This window comes from Hyla sarda, chromosome 2, assembly GCF_029499605.1.
Source record: "Hyla sarda isolate aHylSar1 chromosome 2, aHylSar1.hap1, whole genome shotgun sequence".
Classification (NCBI taxonomy): domain Eukaryota; kingdom Metazoa; phylum Chordata; class Amphibia; order Anura; family Hylidae; genus Hyla; species Hyla sarda.
Window position 1 is genome coordinate 502404186 of NC_079190.1, and position 22769 is coordinate 502426954.

The window sequence follows — 22769 nt, forward strand, 5'->3', positions numbered from 1 at the left end:
TCCTCCATCCTCCCTACATTAGCTCTGGGGGCCCCATTGTCATCCTCCATTCCCCCTACATTAGATTTGGGGCCCCATTGTCATCCTCCATCCTCCCTACATTAGCTCTGGGGGCCCCATTGTCATCCTCCATCCCCCTACATTAGCTCTGGGGGCCCCATTGTTATCCTCCATTCCCCCTCTAGACTGAACTCATTGTTGGGGCTTCCATTACAGGGATTCCCCACCATCCGCCTGACAACTCCTGGCTACAATGAGAACAATATGTCATCACATAGAAGAACTGACCCAAACTAGAAGAGAAGACCCCTAACCCCATAATAACCTATAGGGGCGCTATAGAGCCTGCAGGTATAATGAAGATTCACTTACAGGACGATGTCCTCCTCATCAGACGATGGAATCTGTGGAGACAATATTCTATTAGTTGTAATAAAGACTTTGCTGCTATAGACAAGACTGACAGCCCCGACCTCACAGACATAGGAGCCTCATATCAGAGGAGATAAGGGGCCGCCAGACACCTGTCATGTCGCTTATCTCACAGAATCCACTCAGGTGACATCAGAGACCACAGGGAGACCCCATAGAGAGGACATAGTGGAGGATTCAGAGGATTTGACAAGAATCTCTAGGCCCCTTAGATGAGTCGTCCCACTGGGGCCCTTAGATGAGACGCCCCTGTGGGGCCCTTAGATGAGACGTCCCTCTGGGGCCCTTAGATGAGACGTCCCTCTGGGGCCCTTAGATGAGACGTCCCTCTGGGGCCCTTAGATGAGACATTCATCTGGGGCCCTTAGATGAGACGTCTCTCTGGGGCCCTTAGATGAGACATCCCTCTGGGGCCCTTAGATGAGATGTCTCTCTGGGGCCCTTAGATGAGACGTCTCTCTGGGGCCCTTAGATGAGACATCCCTCTGGGGCCCTTAGATGAGATGTCTCTCTGGGGCCCTTAGATGAGACGTCCCTCTGGGGCCATTAGATGAGACGTTTCTCTGGGGCCCTTAGATGAGACATCCCTCTGGGACCCTTAGATGAGATGTCTCTCTGGGGCCCTTAGATGAGACATCCCTCTGGGGCCCTTAGATGAGACGTCTCTCTGGGGCCCTTAGATAAGACCCCAGGAGCACTGTGGAGCACTGTCCTCTTGTCCTATCTATGTCATTGCTGGAAATCTATTTTATTATAAAGTTCACAACACAAAGGGGGAGATTTATGTCAAGCCTGTTAATATTATATGTATTTTCTTGTATAGTAACTATTCATCTTTTTTTCCAGAAAAAAACACTATCTATCTTATATTTATCTATCTATCTATCCATCTCTTATCTATCTATCTCTTATCTATTTATATATCTCATATCTATCTATCCATCTCATATCTATCTATCTATCTCTCATATCTATCTATCTATCTCATATCGATCTATTTATCTCATATCTATCTATCTATCTATCTATCTATCTCATATCTATCTATCTCATATCTATCTCATATCTATCTATCTATCTATCTATCTATCTATCTATCTCATATCTATCTATCTATCTCATATCTATTTATCTCATATCTATCTATCTCATATCTATCAATCTCATATCTATCTATCTATCTATATCATATCTATCTATTTCATATCTATCTATCTATCTATCTATCTATCTATCTATCTAGCATGGCAATAGAAATCTTCCACTGCACACAAAATTGGTGAAAAAAATCCAAAAGTTTATTAAATAGCAAAAAATAAATAAAAAAATGTTTCTAACAACAAGGAACGATTCGACCGGCTCACCCAGTTTTTTTTTCAAACACTGACTATAAAATATACATATTTACACATATCTACTGTTACTGACCAAATCCTGTATACTGAGACCAATAATTCTAATAAAACTTTCCATCAATATTGCCCCACATTGTAATAGTGCCCCAATATAGCAGTTAGGCCCCTTCTGTGCCCTATACAGTAGTTAAAGGGTTAATCCAGCAGGATGGGGGTTTTAGAAGTGTGTCCATTCTTCTTTATATAAACCTTTACTTATCTCCAGTGCTCTCACAGTTGCCCCCGGTGGCCAGAGGGTTATACTGCCACTCAGACAATCACTGTCGGGCAGTGTGACACTCTGGGTCCAAGCGTCAGGATCTCTCACAGGAAGAGGATCGGAGCCGGGACCAGAGAGGACACCGAAGGATACCCCACAGTGTCCTGTCAGTGTTACTATGTGCAATTTGTGATGTGCTGTAGGATGGCGTCCACACAAGACTGCTCACTCCGCCATATTTAAAGGCTGCCCTAGGCCCTGAGCCTGAACATGTGTAATACATACAAAAAGTATATATATACCACTGTGGTGTCCCGGTACAGGACCTGGTCCTGTCCCTGTCTAAAGTCCCCTCAGCCAGAGTCCCTCCATTCCCATAGGGCTCTCCTGCAGGACTTACCCTGGTCGCCTCATGTAAATGTAAATATACAATATTTATTAACATAGGTAATATAAATGTATAGGACATTCATCAGGTCATGTGACTTATAATTATGTTTGTACTAATGTTTAAGGACCTTCCTGGGTCATGTGATGTACCCAGAGTTCAATGGGTCAGGACTTACAGGTTTGCTGACCAATGAGCTTAGTCCAGCCTCCTTATTATATAAGGGGCTGTTGTCCATCAATTCTCTCTCTTGTTCCTGCTCATCTCTTAGCTCCGGACTATCAAGCAGCACAAATCTCAGCACAAGCCTCAAGTCAGCTAGGCCAAAGCCTAAGCACCTGCAGAAACTAAACCGTGAGTTACCAAAAGCTCAATCTACCAAATCCTGTGTGACTACTACCAGCTAAAATATTATAATAAGTAGCTCAGTGGCCTACATAAAAAAGCTAATTAATTCAAGTCCCAGCAAAACCTGTGAGGAACTTACATCCTGGTTACCTCTTAAAAGACTGTTATGTATAAAGACCGTTGCATAAAATCTTAAAATAAAGTTCTTCAGTTATTCATAAAACCTGCTGTGGACATTCCATATTATTCCCTGACGTTTCTGGTACGGTTGGCGGAAGGACCATTAACTCTAAGCAAACCCCACCCTGGCATCACGACAACTAAGGGTTATTACCACCAGACCCTGCACTAACATTTCAACAACCCAGACACCACAAATCTTTTGGCGTCTTACGAACAGGATACGGGTGTGTGCCTTTAAGAACTTTGCCACTTTGACCACCCGCAACGAAAAACGGGTGTATACTGTAATTGCAAAAGCCATAGTCCTCCCCCTATTCAGAAATGTGCTTTATGAACTGTCCGGAATGATCGCACGCAGCGATTAAAATTGTGCCCAGAAGTGTACGGGACTTAACTGTTGAGATTGTGCTTAACCGGGGCGCAAGAAAAAGTAAGGGGAGAGTTGAAGATTGTTTTTCTGTTGCCATGTGCAAAATCCGCAGCGAAGCTATGCTGCGCTCTCCTCTGCAACAAGTACCTGCAAGGGTTAAAAATGACCAGAGAAGCGCGCGAAAATGTCCCGTGCTAGTCCGCGACCCGCCCCTCGGCGTGGACATCAAGAACACGTTCCAATGTCGAGGTGGAACTATAATCTTCTGTTTGTGTTTGCCGGGGGTCAGGAAGTCAGAGCTGCACCGATGTTCTTCCGGCTGGTGGCCATTTTGTTGAAGCCTCCCATAAAAGAATCCATGCGGCCAGACCTCTTCAGTCTCGAGATGGCAGCGAGGTGTACAGAGATGGCGGAGCCCACCGCAACACGTGAGGAAAGCAGCAAGATGGCGCCGGAGTAAAGGAAAGTTTCAGCGGCCGCAGCGCAACTTTTCCAGGATCTTGCAGCAGTTGTCCCTTGGGGCCGAGGAGGCCTGCAACCTACCACCGCTACCCGAGGACGATGAGTGGCCGGCTACCCCGAAAGGGGCATCACCTGGGACATCGGCAACGGCATCACCGGTGAGATTGTCCCCTCACCACCGGACATGGGGATCCTGGGCCGAGATTCCAACTGAGGATTCGGACGTGAGTACTCCGGCGGAAGCCGCTTTCTCTTCTTCCTCCAGCCCAGAGAGAGAGAGGTCCCCTTGTCCCAAGTGACTCTGCCCAGTGCACGCCCGCGATCACCCCCACTCCAAAAATGGGTGTTCGGCGATAAGCCTGCACTAATTCAGTACATGTTGGACCATGTTCTTCCCCAGCCAGGGAAGTTCCGGTCCACTGGTCCCCACAGCTGAGAAAGAAAGGGCCCGCAGGGAGGCTGAAGTCGACAGCCTCATTGAGAAGTTAAAGGCTGAGCACAGGGAGAGAGAGGGGCCGAAATGCCTCCCTTATGAAGTCCGAGCAGAGCAGCAGAAAGACACCAAGAAGTTTGAAGCTCTGTACATTAGAATGCTGAACTACCCACGAGAGGGTGAGCCACCCTTGGAGCGCCGACACGCCACTGTGGTTAAATTTGATAAGGCCAGAGGTTTCGGTACCCTCCAGGATTGCAGACATGGGGGGACTGTACTGGTGAATAGGAGGGCCATACAGCGGGACTAACTGCCCAGAAGATACCAGTCCCTGGAGCGGGGGGAGATTGTGGAGTACACCCCAGTAAAGAGTCTGTGGGATGAATGGGCTGCAGCAGTCACCAGGCCCAAAAATCCGAGACAAATTCCCTTCACATACTTCCCATCGGACGACTGGGACGCAGATCACCATGGAATTCGGGTAATGAGGCTGCCTAACACCGCCTGTGAAGAGGAGGAGTACAAAGTACCCATCATGGACCCTAAACATATGCCGAGGTCCTATTCTGAAGCGTCTGTGACCGAAAACGTGCCCAGGCCTACTCCCTCTGAGGAGGTGAGGCCTAAGCAACAGACACCAATAGATGTGCCTAGGCCTACTGCATGCCCGGAGGTGTGGTCTAACCAACACGCACCAACTAAAGTACCGTGGCCTACTCCACCCAAGGAGGTGAGGCCGGATCAACCAGCACCAACGGTAGTACCAGTGGCCTCAGCGGCTGCTATTAATTTTGCGGTGAGCGTTAACCCCTCAGTATCACAGTCTTGACTCACCAAAGTCTCATGGGACACTGCTATGAACCCTTTGAGAGAATCCCAACCTCGTGCTCCTCGCTACATGTCACAGAGCAGGAAGCACGCTGATAGGCGAGGTTGGGAATCAAGAAAATTTCCCTTCTAAAATCATAATTTCTGCTTGCCATTAACTGTTTGGTACACCAGTGCCTTTGTTTTTCCTACAGACTTTTCCAGTTGTAACCTGTTCAAGAAGAAGTGCCTCGCAGGACTGTGCCAAGAAGTTCACCTGTTCAGCAATGTAACCATCTAAGCTTGTGCCCGTCACCAGGCCGAGAGACTCCTTGCCTGAGGAGATCCTTGTAAGTTTTCACCCGGCCCTGGCAACAGCCGTGTTCTATTGAGGACTCATAACGTAGGTGGACTGTTGATCCTTGCATGTCTGTTTATTGTAGATATCCTCATAGTAATATATTTTTGTGCACAAAATGTTGCACTCAAACCGCAGATAAAGGTTACCTGAATATTTCATGTGTTGTGCTGCTCTTAGGTAGCCCTTGAGTTCTTACCAATAAAATGTCTGATGACCTCAAATGTCAAAATGTGAATGGTATTGTACAGAAATATCAAATTCCTGTACACAAGTACGTATTTCTTCCAGGTATTATAGTAGTTACTTAAAGGTGCCCTCCCAGCTCCTCTGGGAGTAACAATAAATGTCACCCTTCACTAAAAAAAATACACGTATCCAAAAAGGTAACAGTATGCTTAATTGTTATCTAGGTCAAAGAGTTCTAAGGGTAAGTGTGTAGTACCGATAGACCCTAGTAGCTAAGGCATTGGGCAGAAAGCCTCAGGCAACCCAATCCGCAACCAGTGTATAACATGAGAAACAAATATGTGGTATAATATTTCAGGTATGTTAAAAAAAAAAATGATAGTGAGATTTATTACAGTATGTGGAAGCATCACCGTTATTATACATACTTATAGTCGAGTAACAGTATTAATAGTTGTTACGTCAAGCGCTCCGGGTCCCTGCTCCTCCCCGGAGCGCTCGCGGCATTCCTCTCTCTGCAGCGCCCCGGTCAGACCCGCTGACCGGGAGCGCTGCACTGACATTGGCGGCGGGGATGCAATTCGCATAGTGGGACGCGCCCACTCGCGATTCGCGTCCCAAGTCACTCCCCTGTCCCGGTCCCCAGCTGTCACGTCCTGGCGCGTGCGGCTCCGCTCTTTAGGGCGCGCGCGTGCCAGCTCTCTAAGATGTAAAGGGCCAGTGCACCAGTGATTGCTGCTTGGCCCAATCAGCCTAAATAACTTCCACCTGCTCCCTGTCCATATTACCTCACTTCCCCTGCACTTCCTTGCCGGATCTTGTTGCCTTGTGCCAGTGAAAGCGTTTAGTGTTGTCCAAAGCCTGTGTTCCAGATCTCCTGCTATCCTCATTGACTACGAACCTTGCCGCCTGCCCCGACCTTCTGCTACGTTTGACCTTGCCTCTGCCTAGTCCTTCTGTCCCACGCCTTCTCAGCAGTCAGCGAGGTTGAGCCGTTGCCGGTGGATATGACCTGGTTGCTACCGCCGCAGCAAGACCATCCCGCTTTGCGGCGGGCTCTGGTGAAAACCACTAGCATCCCTAGAACCGGTCCACCGACACGGTCCACGCCAATCCCTCGCTGACACAGAGGATCCACATCCAGCTAGCCGAATCATAACAGTAGATCCGGCCATGGATCCCGCTGAGGTGCCGCTGCCATGTTTCGCTGACCTACCCACGGTGGTCGCCCAGCAATCGCAGCAAATTGCCCAACAAGGACAGCAGCTGTCGCAGTTGACCGCCACGTTACAGCAACTTCTGCCACTGCTACAGCAGCAACCATCTCCTCCGCCAGCTCCTGCACCTCCTCCGCAGCGAGTGGCCGCTCCTAGCCTCCGCTTGTCCCTGCCGGACAAATTTGATGGGGACTCTAGACTCTGCCGTGGCTTCTTGTCTCAATGTTCCCTACATATGGAGATGTTGTCGGACCAATTTCCTACAGAACGGTCTAAGGTGGCATTCGTAGTGAGTCTTCTGTCTGGAAATGCCTTGTCTTGGGCCACACCGCTCTGGGACCGCAATGATCCTGCCACAGCCACTGTCCAGTCCTTCTTCGCTGAAGTCCGTAGTGTCTTCGAGGAACCAGCCCGAGCTTCTTCTGCCGAGACTGCCCTGCTGAACCTGGTCCAGGGTAATTCTTCATCGCCATCGAATTTCGTACTCTCGTTTCCGAATTATCTTGGAATAAAGAGGCTCTCTGCGTGACCTTTAAAAAAGGCCTATCCAGTAACATCAAGGATGTGCTTGCCGCACGAGAGATTCCTGCCAACCTGCAAGAACTTATCCATTTGGCCACCCGCATTGACATGCGTTTTTCTGAGAGACACCAGGAGCTCCGCCAGGAAAAAGACCTTGATCTCTGGGCACCTCTCTAACAGTATCCTTTGCAATCTACCCCTGTGCCTCCCGCCGAGGAGGCTATGCAAGTGGATCAGTCTCGCCTGACCCATGAAGAGAGGACTCGCCGTAGGGATAAAAATTTATGTCTGTACTGCGCTAGTACCGAACACTTCTTGGTGGATTGCCCTATTCGCCCTCCACGTCTGGGAAACGCACGCACCCAGCTCACGTGGGTGTGGCGTCTCTTGGTACGAAGTCTGCTTCTCCACGTCTCACCGTGCCCGTGCGGATTTCTCCTTCTGCCAACTCCTCCTTCTCAGCCGCGGCCTTCTTGGACTCTGGTTCTTCTGGAAATTTTATTCTGGCCTCTTTGGTGAATAAGTTCTGCATCCCGGTGACCCGTCTCAAGCCACTCTACATTTCCTCGGTCAACGGAGTAAAATTGGACTGCACTGTGCGTTACCGCAAAGAACCCCTGCTCATGAGCATTGGACGGCATCACGAAAAAATTGAACTTATTGTTTTGCCCAACTGCACCTCTGAAGACCTCCTTGGTCTGCCATGGCTCCAACGCCACTCAAGAGCTGGGGTGCTTCTTGCCATAAAAATTGCCTCACGTCTGCTCCCAGTCCCGTCAGTCAAACCTCAGTGTCTCCTCCTTTACCTGGTCTCCCCAAGGCCTATCAGGACTATGCTGTGTCTCCTCCTCATAACCCCGTCCTGGTAACACTTTGCCCCGTGCCCAGCTTGACCCTCTTCCCCCCCTCCCCACTCCCACGCCTTCTGGTTTGCTCGCTGTTGATGAGGTTTCCCGGGACTTCTCCACCATCTGGAAAGAGACTCAAAAATCCCTCATACAGGCCTCATCCCCGATGAAGAAACATCCGACAAAAAGAGGGGGAGACCTAAGGGGGGGGGGTACTGTTACGCCGAGCGCTCCGGGTCCCTGCTCCTCCCCGGAGCGCTTGCGGCCTTCCTCTCTCTGCAGCACCCCGGTCAGACCCGCTGACCGGGAGCGATGCACTGACATTGCCGGCGGGGATGCGATTCGCATAGCGGGACGCGTCCGCTCGCGAATCGCGTCCCAAGTCACTCACCTGTCCCGGTCCCCGGCTGTCACGTCCTGGCGTGCGCGGCTCCGCTCCTTAGGGCGCGTGCGCGCCAGCTCTCTAAGATTTAAAGGGCCAGTGCATCAGTGATTGGTGCCTGGCCCAATCAGTCTAATTAGCTTCCACCTGCTCCCTGTCCATATTACCTCACTTCCCCTGCACTACCTTGCCGGATCTTGTTGCCTTGTGCCAGTGAAAGCGTTTAGTGTTGTCCAAAGCCTGTGTTCCAGATCTCCTGCTATCCTCAATGACTACGAACCTTGCCGCCTGCCCCGACCTTCTGCTATGTCTGACCTTGCCTCTGCCTGGTCCTTCTGTCCCACGCCTTCTCAGCAGTCAGCGAGGTTGAGCCGTTGCCGGTGGATACGACCTGGTTGCTACCGCCGGAGCAAGACCATCCCCCTTTGCGGCGGGCTCTGGTGAAAACCAGTAGCATCCCTAGAACCGGTCCCCGCCAATCCCTCGCTGACACAGAGGATCCACATCCAGCTAGCCGAATCATAACAATAGTCAGTCAGAAGAAAAAAAAAGTAATCATTATCAATCGAATGTTCAGTCAAATGTCTTATGTCATTTATTTCATGCATAGGCATCAATGCATAATACAATAAAGTAAAGTGGAAATACCAAAAGGGGTATATAGATAAATTCATCCTATCCTGTTTTATATCTTGTTCATCCTGTTGGTGACTCAAACCCAAGAAAATCCTGTTTATATATTGTTGGAGCATATACGGACACTACTCAAATGTACAGAGACTTTATCTTTGTTCTTCATCTCAGCCTGCACATGGACATTTGTATTACTGCCCAGGACTGCATCCGGCCCTATGGCCATTCCGTCCCTCTACATTAGGGGACCTACGTCGAGGACAAATTTTCTCAAGTAAGGGGGTTTGTGATGTCCCAATACAGGACCTGGAGGGGGCATTATATCTTACCTGAGTGCAGGGACTTTTCTCCTTCACAATCTGTGTAGGAGAATACTTAGGGACCCGAGTCACATGACCCGAAGGTCCTTAACCCCTTAAGGACTCAGGGTTTTTCAGTTTTTGCACTTTCGTTTTTTCCTCCTTCCCTTTTAAAAATCATAACCCTTTCATTTTTCCAACTAAAAATCCATATTGTGGCTTATTTTTGTCACCAATTCTACTTTGCAGTAACATCAGTCATTTTACCCAAAAATTCACGTCGAAACGGAAAAAAAAATCATTGTGCAACAAAATTGAAGAAAAATCGCCATTTTGTAACTTTTGGGGGCTTCCGTTTCCACGCAGTGCATATTTGGGTAAAAATGACACCTTAACATTATTCTGTAGGTCCATACGGTTAAAATGATCCCCTACTTATATAGGTTTGATTTTGTCGTACTTCTGGAAAAAATCATAACTACATGCTGGAAAATGTATACGTTTAAAAATGTCATCTTCTGACCCCTATAACTTTTTTATTTTTCCTTATTCAGGGCAGTATGAGGGCTCATTTTTTGCGCCGTGATCTGGAGTTTTTATCGGTACAATATTTGTTTTGATCGGACTTTTTGATCACTTTTTATTCATTTTTTAATGGTATAAAAAGTGACCAAAATACACTTTTTTGGAGTTTAGAATTTTTTTGCGCGTACGCCATTGACCGTGCGGTTTAATTAATGATATATTTTTATAGTTCGGACATTTACGCATGCGGCGATAACACATATGTTTATTTTTATTTACACAGTTTTATTTTTTTTATGGGAAAAAGGGGGGGGATTCAAACTTTTATTCAGGAAGGGGTTAAATGACCTTTATTAACACATTTTTTAAACTTTTTGTTTGCAGTGTTATAGGTCCCATAGGGACCTATAACACTGCACACACTGATCTCTCATAGGGACCTATAATACTGCACACACTGATCTCTCATACTGATCATTGTTATCCCATAGGGACCTATAACACTGCACACACTGATCTCTCATAGGGACCTATAATACTGCACACACTGATCTCTCATACTGATCATTGTTATCCCATAGGGACCTATAACACTGCACACACTGATCTCTCATCCTGATCACAGGCGTGTATTAACACGCCTGTGATCAGTGTTATCGGCGCTTGACTGCTCCTGCCTGGATCTCAAGCACGGAGCAGTCATTCGTCGTTCGGACACCGAGGAGGCAGGTAAGGTCCCTCCCGGTGTCCTGTAAGCTGTTCGGGACACCGCAATTTCACCGCAGCGGTCCCGAGCAGCCCGACTGAGCACCCGGGATACTTTCACTTTCACTTCAGACACGGCAGTCAGCTTTGATCGCCGCGTCTGAAGGGTTAATAAAGGGCATCACCGCGATCGGTGATGTCCTGTATTAGCCGCGGGTCCCGGCCGTTGATAGCCGCCGGGACCGACCCGATATGACGCGGGGACACCGCGTGACCCCGCGGCATATCACGGGAGCCGGCGGAGGACGTAAATATACGTCCTGCGTCATTAAGGGGTTAAAGGGGTACTCCCGCGGAAATTTTTTTTTCAAATCAACTGGTGCCAGAAACTTAAACAGATTTGTAAATTACTTCTAATAAAAAATCTTAATCCTTCCAGTACTTTTTAGGGGCTGTATACTACAGAGGAAATGCTTTACTTTTTAGATTTTCGCTCATCTCATGACCACAGTGCTCTCTGCTGACCTCTGCTGTCCATTTTTGGAACTGTCCAGAGCAGGATAGGTTTGCTATGGGGATTTTCTTCTGCTCTGGACAGTTCCTAAAATGGACAGCAGAGGTCAGCAGAGAGCACTGTGGTCATGACATCAGAGAAAGCATTTCCTCTGTAGAATATAGCCCCTAAAAAGTACTGGAAGGATTAGGATTTTTTAATAGAAATAATTTGCAAATCTGTTTAACTTTCTGGCACCAGTTGATTAAAAAAAAAAATTAAAAAAGTTTTCCACGGGAGTACCCCTTTAAGCCTTACTGCACAGAGGAAGAAGACAGATTGAAAAGGTAAGGTGTGTGTGTCTGCATTTACTGTTCACTATTCACTATTCTGCTGTTACACCATGTCTTATCCTCCAGTCACCTCCAGAGCTGAAGCCACTATTCTGCTGTTACACCATGTCTTATCCTCCAGTCACCTCCAGAGCTGCAGCCATTATTCTGCTGTTATACCATGTCTTATCCTACAGTCACCTCCAGAGTTGCATCCATTATTCTGCTGTTACACCATGTCTTATCCTCCAGTCACCTCCAGAGCTGCAGCCATTATTCTGCTGTTATACCATGTCTTATCCTACAGTCACCTCCAGAGCTGCAGCCACTATTCTGCTGTTACACCATGTCTTATCCTCCAGTCACCTCCAGAGCTGCAGCCATTATTCTGCTGTTATACCATGTCTTATCCTACAGTCACCTCCAGAGTTGCATCCATTATTCTGCTGTTACACCATGTCTTATCCTCCAGTCACCTCCAGAGCTGCAGCCATTATTCTGCTGTTATACCATGTCTTATCCTACAGTCACCTCCAGAGCTGCAGCCATTATTCTGCTGTTACACCATGTCTTATCCTACAGTCACCTCCAGAGCTGCAGCCTTTATTCTGCTGTTATACCATGTCTTATCCTACAGTCACCTCCAGAGCTGCAGCCATTATTCTGATGTTATACCATGTCTTATCCTACAGTCACCTCCAGAGCTGCAGCCACTATTCTGCTGTTATACCATGTCTTATCCTACAGTCACCTTCAGAGCTGCAGCCTTTATTCTGCTGTTATACCATGTCTTATCCTACAGTCACCTCCAGAGCTGCAGCCATTATTCTGCTGTTATACCATGTCTTATCCTCCAGTCACCTCCAGAGCTGCAGCCATTATTCTGCTGTTACACCATGTCTTATCCTACAGTCACCTTCAGAGCTGCAGCCATTATTCTGCTGTTATACCATGTCTTATCCTACAGTCACCTCCAGAGCTGCAGCCATTATTCTGCTGTTACACCATGTCTTATCCTACAGTCACCTCCAGAGCTGCAGCCATTATTCTGCTGTTATACCATGTCTTATCCTACAGTCACCTCCAGAGCTGCAGCCTTTGTTCTGCTGTTTTACCATGTCTTATCCTCCAGTCACCTCCAGAGCTGCAGCCATTATTCTGCTGTTATACCATGTCTTATCCTACAGTCACCTCCAGAGCTGCAGCCATTATTCTGCTGTTATACCATGTCTTATCCTACAGTCACCTCCAGAGCTGCAGCCTTTGTTCTGCTATTTTACCATGTCTTATCCTACAGTCATCTCCAGAGCTGCAGCCATTATTCTGCTGTTACATCATTTCTTATCCTCCAGTCACCTCCAGAGCTGCAGCCACTATTCTGCTGTTATACCATGTCTTATCCTCCAGTCACCTCCAGAGTTGCAGCCATTATTCTGCTGTTATACCATTTCTTATCCTACAGTCACCTCCAGAGCTGCAGCCATTATTCTGCTGTTATACCATGTCTTATCCTACAGTAACCTCCAGAGTTGCAGCCATTATTCTGCTGTTACACCATGTCTTATCCTACAGTCACCTCCAGAGCTGCACTTACTATTCTGCTGTTACACCATGCCTTATCCTCCAATCACCTCTAGAGCAGCAGCAACTATTCTGCTGTAACATAATTTCTCATCCTCCAAATCTGCACTCACTATTCTGATGTTACACCATGTCTTTTCCTACAGTCACCTCTGGAGCTGCAGCCACTATTCTACTGTGACTTAATTTCTTATCCACTAGTCACCTCCAGAGCTGCATTCACTATTCTGCTGTTACATCATGTATTATCCTCCTGTCACCTCTAAAACTGCAGCCATTATTCTGCTCTTGCATCATGCCTTTTCCTCTAGTCACCTCTAGAGCTGCACTTAATATTCTGCTGTCTTATACTATAGTCACCTCCAGAGCTGCGGCCTCTATTCTGCTTATACATCATGTCTTATACTCAAGTCACCTCCAGAGCTGCACTCAGTAGTCTGATTTAACATCATATTTTATACTCGTCACCTCCAAAGCTGAAGTCACTATTCTGCTGTTACATCATGTCTTATCCTCCAGTCACCTCTAGAGCTGCACTTACTATTCTGCTGTTATATCATGTCTTATCCTCCTGTCACCTCTAGAGCTGCACTTACTATTCTGCTGTTACATCATGTCTTATCCTCCTGTCACCTCTAGAGCTGCACTTACTATTCTGCTGTCTTATACTATAGTCACCTCCAGAGCTGCACTCAGAGTTGCCAGTCTCCATCTTGCTCTGCAGTCTCCCCAGCATGGTTCCCAGGACACATTCCTCCAGTGTCCTCTCCTCTTCTCTCCCCACAGACTGCAGCCTATGAGACAGGGGGAGCGCGCTGGTGACCTCTGAGGTCCCATACAGAGGGTGCAGTGACCTCATTACATGCTGCCGGCGTCAGACCTGTGATGTCATCAGCGCTCCTGCAAGTCTAAAACAGCCGTGGCCTAAATAATTATAGATCCGGCCCTGGGCGGCAGTCCGGCCACTGCTTGCCCACAGGGAGAACGGCCTACCGGGGATTATCCCAGTATCCTGGTGAGCCAGTCCGGTCCTGTGCACAAACGAAACCTATACAAAGGAAAAGGGATGTGCTGTTCTACACTATCTATCTATCTCTCTATCTATCTCATATCTATCTATCTCATATCTATCTATCTATCTTATATCTATCTATCTCATATCGATCTATGTATCTATCTATATCATATTTATCTATCTATCTATCTCATATCTATCTATCTATCTATCTCATATCTATCTATCTATCTATCTCATATCTATCTATCTATCTCATATCTATCTCATATCTATCTATCTCATATCTATCTATCTCATATCTATCTCATATCTATCTATCTCATATCATTCTATCTATCTATCTCATATCTATCTCATATCTATATCTCATATCTATCTAGCAACAGGAGAATACAGCAGCACACTGCTAGCACAAAGATATAGATGAAACATGAGTATATAGATAAAACATGAGTATATAGATAGAACATGAAAAGCTATACAGCTGTAATGCAATAAATGAAGATATGAAACTATGAAATTATGAGGTACTTAGCTTGCAAATTTGGCGCCAAATAGCGTGGACCGTCCCACCACGGTAAGGTGACCTCATTCTGGGATGGACCCTACACTGTGAATATGCCTCTGTGTGAACAGTACAGCAGGCATTGCAAGGTCTGAAACATCCAAGGCAACTAATATACACCTAATAGAGGTGGGTGGGGTGCAAGAGCCAACATGGAGGTAGCCACTCCCCCGTATGTGTAATACAACCAAAGAATAAGTTGGCCAGCACTATTGATTCCAAACTATTGTAAAGACCTGGCTTACAAGTGCAGGCTGCTGGGCTAAATATACAGCAACAGGAGAATACAGCAGCACACTGCTAGCACAAAGATATAGATACAACATGAGTATATAGATAAAACATGAGTATAGTATTTATTGCACTACAGCTGTATAGCTTTTCATGTTCTATCTATATACTCATGTTTTATCTATATACTCATGTTTCATCTATATCTTTGTGCTAGCAGTGTGCTGCTGTATTCTCCTGTTGCTGTATATTTAGCCCAGCAGCCTGCACTTGTAAGCCAGGTCTTTACAATAGTTTGGAATTAATAGTGCTGGCCAACTTATTCTTAGGTTGTATTACACATACGGGGGAGTGGCTACCTCCATGTTGGCTCCTGCACCCCACCCACCTCTATTAGGTGTATATAAGGTGCCTTGGATGTTTCAGACCTTGCAATGCCTGTTGTACTGTTCACACAGAGGCATATTCACAGTGTAGGGTCCGTCACAGAATGAGGTCACCTTACCGTGGTGGGACGGTCCACGCTATTTGGCGCCAAATTTGCAAGCTAAGTACCTCATAATTTCATAGTTTCATATCCTCATTTATTGCAATACAGCTGTATAGCTTTTCATGTTCTATCTATATAATCATGTTTTATCTATATACTCATGTTTCATCTATATCTTTGTGCTAGCAGTGTGCTGCTGTATTCTCCTGTTGCTGTATATTTAGCCCAGCAGCCTGCACCTGTAAGCCAGGTCTTTACAATAGATTGGAATCAATAGTGCTGGCCAACTTATTCTTTGGTTGTATCTATCTATCTATCTATCTCATATCTATCTATCTATCTATCTCATAGCTATCTATCTATCTCATATCTATCTATCTCTTATCTATCTATCTATCTCATATCTATCTATCTATCTCATATCTATCTATCTAATATCTATCTATCTATCTCATATCTGTCTCATATCTATCTCTCTAATATCTTTCTCATATCTATCTATCTATCTGTCTCATATCTATCTATCTATCTATCTCATATCTATCTATCTCTCTCATATCTATCTATCTCATATCTATCTATCTATCTATCTATCTCATATCTATCTATCTCTCTCATATCTATCTATCTCATATCTATTAATCTCTCTCATATCTATCTCTCTCTCTCATATCTATCTATCTCATATCTATCTATCTATCTATCTTTCTCATATCTATCTATCTAATATCTATCTATCTCATATCTATCAATCTCTCTCATATCTATTTATCTCTCTCATATCTCTCTCTCTCTCATATCTATCTATCTATCTATCTATCTAACACGCACCCTCATTTTACTAAAGATATTTGGGTAAAAAAAAGTTTTTTACCCAAATATCCTTGGTAAAATGAGGGTGTGTGTGTGTGCATGTGTATACCCCGATACACCCCCAGGAAAGGCAGGGGGAGAGAGGCCATCGCTGCCCGCTTCTCTCCCCCTGCCTTTCCTGGGGTCTAGAGCCCTGCTGCCGCCGCTTCTCTCCCGCTGGCTATCGGTGCCGCTGCCCGTTCTCTCCCCCTGTCTATAGGTGCCGGCGCCCCATTGCCAGCACAGATAGCCAGGGGGAGAGAAGCGGTGCCGGTAATGGGGAAGCGGTGCCGATAGCCAGGGGGAGAGAAGGGGCAGGGGCACCCATTGCCGGCGCCGCTGCCTCGTTGCCTCCCCCATCCCCGGGTGTATAGTTACCTGTTGCCGGGGTCCGGTGTGCGTCCCCTGCATTGTTGCTATGCACTGCACGGTGCGGTGCACTGACGTCATGCGCCATGCAGTGCAGTGCATAGCAACGACGCAGGGGACGCACACCGGAGGCCTGAAGCAGCGCGGACCCGACCCCGGCAACAGGTAATTATACAACCGGGGATGGGGGAGGCAACAGGGCAGCGGTGCCGGCAATGGGTGCCGCTGCCCCTTCTCTCCCCCTGGCTATCGGCGCCGCTGCCACTTCTCTCCCCCTGGCTATTGGCGCCGCTGCCCCTTCTCTCCCCCTGGCTATTGGCGCCGCTGCCCCTTCTCTCCCCCTGGCTATCGGCGGAGCTGCCCCATTGCCGGCACCACTTCTCTCCCCCTGGCTATCGGCGCCGGCAATGGGGCGCCGGCACGATAGTCAGGGGGAGAGAACGGGCAGCGGCACCGATAGCCAGGGGGAGAGAAGGGCCGGCAGCAGGGCTCTAGACCCCAGGGCAGGCAGGGGGAGAGAAGCCGGCAGCGGTGGCGGCCTCTGGACCTGCAAAGCCGCTGCAGTTCATTGATTTAAAGCGCCCACTTTAAATCATTGAACTGCAGCGGCTTATCAGCGCATAACACGCAGGTAGACTTTAGCCTAAAAAGTGCGTGTTATATGCCAATAAATACGGTATCTATCTATCTATCTATCTCATATCTATTTATCTCATATCTATCTATCTATCTATCTCATATCTTATCTATCTCATATCTATTTATCTCATATCTATCTATCTCATATCTATCTATCTCATATCTATCTATCTCATATCTATCTCATATCTATCTCATATCTATCTATCTCATATCTATCTCATATCTATCTATCTCATATCTATCTATCTATCTATCTCATATCTATCTATCTATCTATCTATCTATCTCATATCTATCTCATATCTATCTATCTCATATCTATCTATCTCATATCTATCTATCTAATATCTATCTATCTCATATCTATCTATCTATCTCATATCTATCTATCTCATATCTATCTATCTCTCTCATATCCATCTATCTATCTATCTCATATCTATCTATCTCATATATATCTATCGATCTCATATCTATCTATCTTATATCTATATATCTCATATCTATCTATCTCATATCTATCCATCTCATATCTATCCATCTCATATCTATCCATCTATCTCATATCTATCTATTTAATATCTATCTATCTCACATCTATCTATCTCTCTCATATCTATCTATCTCTCTCATATCTATCTATCTCTCTCATATCTATCTATCTCATATCTATCTATCTCATATCTATCTATCTCATATCTATCTATCTCATATCTATCTATCTCATATCTATCTATCAATCTCATATCTATCTCATATCTATCTATCTCATATCTATCTATCTATCTATCTATCTCATATCTATCTATCTCATATCTATCTATTTAATATCTATCTATCTCATATCTTTCTCTCTCTCATATCTATCTATCTATCTATCTCATATCTATCTATCTCATATCTATCTATCTCATATCTATCTATCTCATATCTTCTCTATCTCATATCTTATCTATCTCATATCTTATCTATCTATCTATCTCATATCTATCTCTCTCTCTCTCATATCTATCTATCTCATATCTATCTATCTATCTCATATCTATCTATCTCATATCTATCCATCTCATATATATCTATCTATCTCATATCTCTCTCTCTCATATCTATCTCATATCTATCTATCTATCTATCTATCTGTCTATCTCATATCTATCTATCTATCTATCTTATATCTATCTATCTCATATCTATCTATCTATCTATCTATCTGTGTCTTTGCTGTAAATATATTGTATTATAAAGTAAACAACACAATGGGGGAGATCTATTAAACCTTGTGCTTGTGCGGTAGTAACCAAGGTTTAATTATTCAGAGACCTTATGAAAATGAAAGCTGGAATCTGATTGGTTGCTATGGCAATGCCTCCCCCGCTCCTCTACACAAGGCTTAATAAATCTTCCCCCAAACTGTATATAATGGAACAATCCAGAAGGTCCTGAAGATAAATCTCACATTATATAAACACAATAAATAGAACAAAGGAAAAAACTATGGGGGGATTTATGGCTCCATCTTATAAGTGTCACTGTGTTACCCATAGCAACCAAAGGTAAGCCCATAGCAACCATTAACAACTCAGCCCATAGCAACCAATCACAGCTCAGCCTATAGCAACCAATTACCACTCAGCCCATAGCAACTAATCACAACTCAGCCTATAGCAACCAATTACCACTCAACCCATAGCAACCAATCACAGCTTAGCTTTTATGTAATATATTCCTCTGGTAAAATGAAAGCAGAACGGTAATTGGTTGCTATGGGCTAAGCAGTGATTGGTTGCTATGGGAAACACAGAGAATCTTCCTATTAGACGGCGCCATAAATATCCCTATATATATATATATATATGTGACAACTTGATGTCCCCAAAGAGAAGCATCCGCCCTGCACCAAACCCCCAGCTCTATACATACCAAATGTAAGTATGTGATTGGTGGATATAACCCTGCTGTCCGATCAGAATGGAGACTCCGTGGCCTCTATTCACTTCACCCGCTTTGGACATTGCGCCATTTTCTCCTAATCCCTTGGAAATGGCTTAGTCACTGTTTTGTATCCAGTAACAGTATGGGGGTATTATGCAGCCATCAGGGGGTGGTAGTATGTGGTCATGGTGTAGCGGGATCATTTCTCCCCTGGGGATTATTGGTAGTATTGTCTCAGTGTAGAGGCTGCAGCAAGTGACACCAACCATCAGCGGTCACATGACTTAACAGTTATTTAGAAGGTCACATGATGCTGAGACCGGTAATCATACAAGGTCACATGATGCTGAGGCCGGTAATAATACAAGGTCACATGATGCTGAGACCGGTAATCATACAAGGTCACATGATGGTGAGACCGGTAATCATGACAGCCTGTAAACAGACCGGGTCGTCTCCAGAACCTTTGTGCTGGATCGGGAGGAAATAAAGTTTTTATTTTACGAGATTTGATGCATTTTTTCTTTTGCTGACTATAGGTAAGTCTGGAGGGGGGGGGGGGGGGGGCTCAGGCAGGTAAATGGCCGCAAGGTGTGACCCCGCTCTGGACATTCCTTCTGGACATCATCTCTGACTTACCTCCATGGGCTTGCTGGAAATCTGCGCCATTTTTTTGATTGCTTAAAATCACTTGCAAATTGCTTGAAAATCGCTTTGTCACTGGATTCACAGAAGAAAATGAAGAAATTAATTAAAAAAAATTGAATAATGGCAGATCAGGGGGGACAGACAGCGTGGACCTACCTCCTCCTCTACATACAGTAGAACCCTCAAAGAACATTCCGGGCCGCAGCTCCTTATACCATGTCATCTTGTCCAGACTTCTATGACATCATCACTCTCATCATCCACTACTGACCTGTAGATAGCATATAACACTGTGCAGTATATACAATGTATATGTATTACACTAATATAAATTACACTGCCCCATATAGTTTTAGTCCCCTCTGGGTCCCTTTATAGTACTAGGTCCCATCACATTGCCCCCATACATTGTCCACATATGGTATTAGGCCACTTTGTGTCTCTGTATAGTGTTTTTCTCCCTTACATTTCCCCCATATAGCATAAGCCTCACCTTCCATTGCCCCCATATAGCATAAGGCCCCCTCACATTGCCTCCTATAGAGCATTAGGCCCCAAACATTACCCCCATAGAGTATTAGGCCCTAAATATTGCCCCCATAGAGTATTAGGCCCTAAATATTGCCCCCATAGAGTATTAGGCCCCAGCGCTCGCCCCCCCCCCCCCCCCCCCCGCCCGTGATCTATAATTTATCCCCTATCCTTAGAATAGGGATACGTTCAGAACACTACAGATCTCCTTTAAGGACTCAACGTTTTTCATTTTTTTCCTCCTTACTTTTAAAAATCATAACTCTTTCAATTTTCCACCTAAAAATCCATATGATGCTTATTTTTTGCGCCACCAATTCTACTTTGTAATGACATCAGTCACTTTACCCAAAAGTCTACAGCAAAACCAAAATTACTTATATAGGTTTGATTTTCTCGTACTTCTGGAAAAAATCATAACTACATGCAAAAAAAAAATTAATACGTTTAAAAATGTCCTCTTCTGACCCCTATTACTTTTTTATTTTATCGCATACGGGGCGGTTTGAGGGCAAATTTTTGCAATGTGATCTGAAGTTTTTATTGGTACCATTTTTTTTTTATCTGACTTTTTTTTATCGCTTTTTATTCATTTTTTTAATGGTATAAAAAGTGACCAAAAATACGCTATTTTGTACTTTGGAATTTTTTTACGTGTACGCCCTTGACCGTGCAGTTTAATTAATGATATATTTTTATAGTTTGGACAATTACACATGCAGCAATACCATATATATTTATATTTATTTACATTTTAAAAGGGGGGTGATTCAAACTTTTATTAGGGAAGGGGTTAAATCACATTTATTAACACTTTATTTTCACTTAACATTGCACACACTGATTTCCTACACTGATCACTGCTATGCCATTGCATAGCATTGATCAGTGTTATCACCGCTCAACTGCTACTGCCTGGATCTCAGGCATGGAGCAGTCATTCGGCGATCGGACAGCGAGGAGGCAGGTAGGGACCCTCCTCCTGACCATACTGACTGATCAGCCCGACTGAGCTGCAGGTAAGGTTTCACTTTCACTTTAGAAGCGGCGATCAACTTTGATCGCTGCGTCTGAAGGGTAAATGCCAGGCTTCACTGCGATCAGTGATGCCCCGTTTTCCTCTTGACAAAGCTGCAGCAGCAGTGAAACATGTTGAGGGGGGCCGAGGTTTAGTGTTTTAATATAGTGACATATCTACCCAGCATTAGCCCAGCAACTGCAGTGCATGAGGCATTCTATTGTGTGACCAGTATGGTACAATAATCCACTGGGAGTAGATATGCACTGAGATTTTAAATCACTGTAGATGTGCCAGCAATAATAAAGCACCATTTTAAAGGGTATATGGGAAAAAGGGTTTTGTTGGTTCACTAAGGTGATCTATAGGTGAATCAATTGATGTCCGGTATTAGCCGCGGGTCCCGGCCATTGATGGCCACCGGGACAGACCAGATATGACCCTGCTTTATATTGCGGGAGCCGGTGCAGGACCAATTCAACTTTGTAAGGACATCAGTCATTTTACCCAAAAATTCACAATGTAACCAAAAAAAAAAAAAAATCATTGTGCAACAAAAAGCAGTGCATTTTTTGGTAAAAATTATACCTTCTCTTTATTCTATAGGTCCATACGATTATAAGGATACTCTACTTGTATAGGTTTGGTTTTGTCTATAACTTTGCACACACTGATTTCCTACACTGATCAGTGCTATGCCATAGCATGGCATTGATTAGTGTTATCGCCACTCGACTGCTCCTGCCTCGATCTCAGGCACGGAGCAGTCAGTCTGGGATTGGACAGCGAGGAGGCAGGTAGGGACCCTCCACCGTGGTGATCCCGATCAGCCTGACTGAGCTGCCAGGAAGGTTTCACTTTCACTTCAGACGCAGCGATCAAGGGTTAACACCGGGCATCACCACGATTGGTGATGTCCGGTATTAACTGCGGGTCCTGGCCGTTGATGGCCGCCGGGACCAACCCAACATGACCCTGCTTTATATCGCGGGAGCCGGCGCAGGACGTAAATATACGTCCTGTGTTGTTAAGGGGTTAAAGGGGTACTCCATGGGAAAAAAAATATTCTAAATCAACTGGTGCCAGAAAGTTAAACAGATTTGTACTTATCAGCCGTTATATGCTCCACAGGATTTTCTTTTTGAATTTCCTTTCTGTCTGACCACAGTTCTCTCTGCTGACACCTCTATCTATTATAGGAACTGTCCAGAGTAGAAACAAATCCCCATAGCTAACCTCTCCTGCTCAGGACAGTTCCTGATATGAACAGAGGTGTCAGCAGAGAGCACTGGGGTCTGGCAGAAAGGAAATTCAAAAAGAAAAGAACTTCCCGTGGAACACGCAGCAGCTGA

The 22769-nt window shown here is 45.3% G+C and overlaps 1 protein-coding gene across 2 annotated transcripts in view; it reads right to left on the bottom strand.

The window, feature by feature from the left end:
- Nucleotides 1–20066, bottom strand: part of LOC130357219 (uncharacterized protein DDB_G0290685-like) — a 50198-nt gene extending 30132 nt beyond the window's left edge. The window contains exons 1-3 of one of the 2 annotated variants that reach the window (XM_056559823.1): nt 20025–20066; nt 19860–19940; nt 373–404 (exon numbers count right to left, since the gene is read on the bottom strand). In XM_056559823.1, the coding sequence (XP_056415798.1) occupies nt 373–404; nt 19860–19889 (62 nt within the window). In that variant the 5' untranslated portion in view covers nt 19890–19940; nt 20025–20066. Of the gene's footprint in view, nt 1–372; nt 405–19208; nt 19681–19859; nt 19941–20024 lie in introns of those variants that run through there. The other variant, XM_056559824.1, reaches the window with a different exon arrangement.
- Between the last annotated feature and the right edge of the window lie 2703 nt (nt 20067–22769).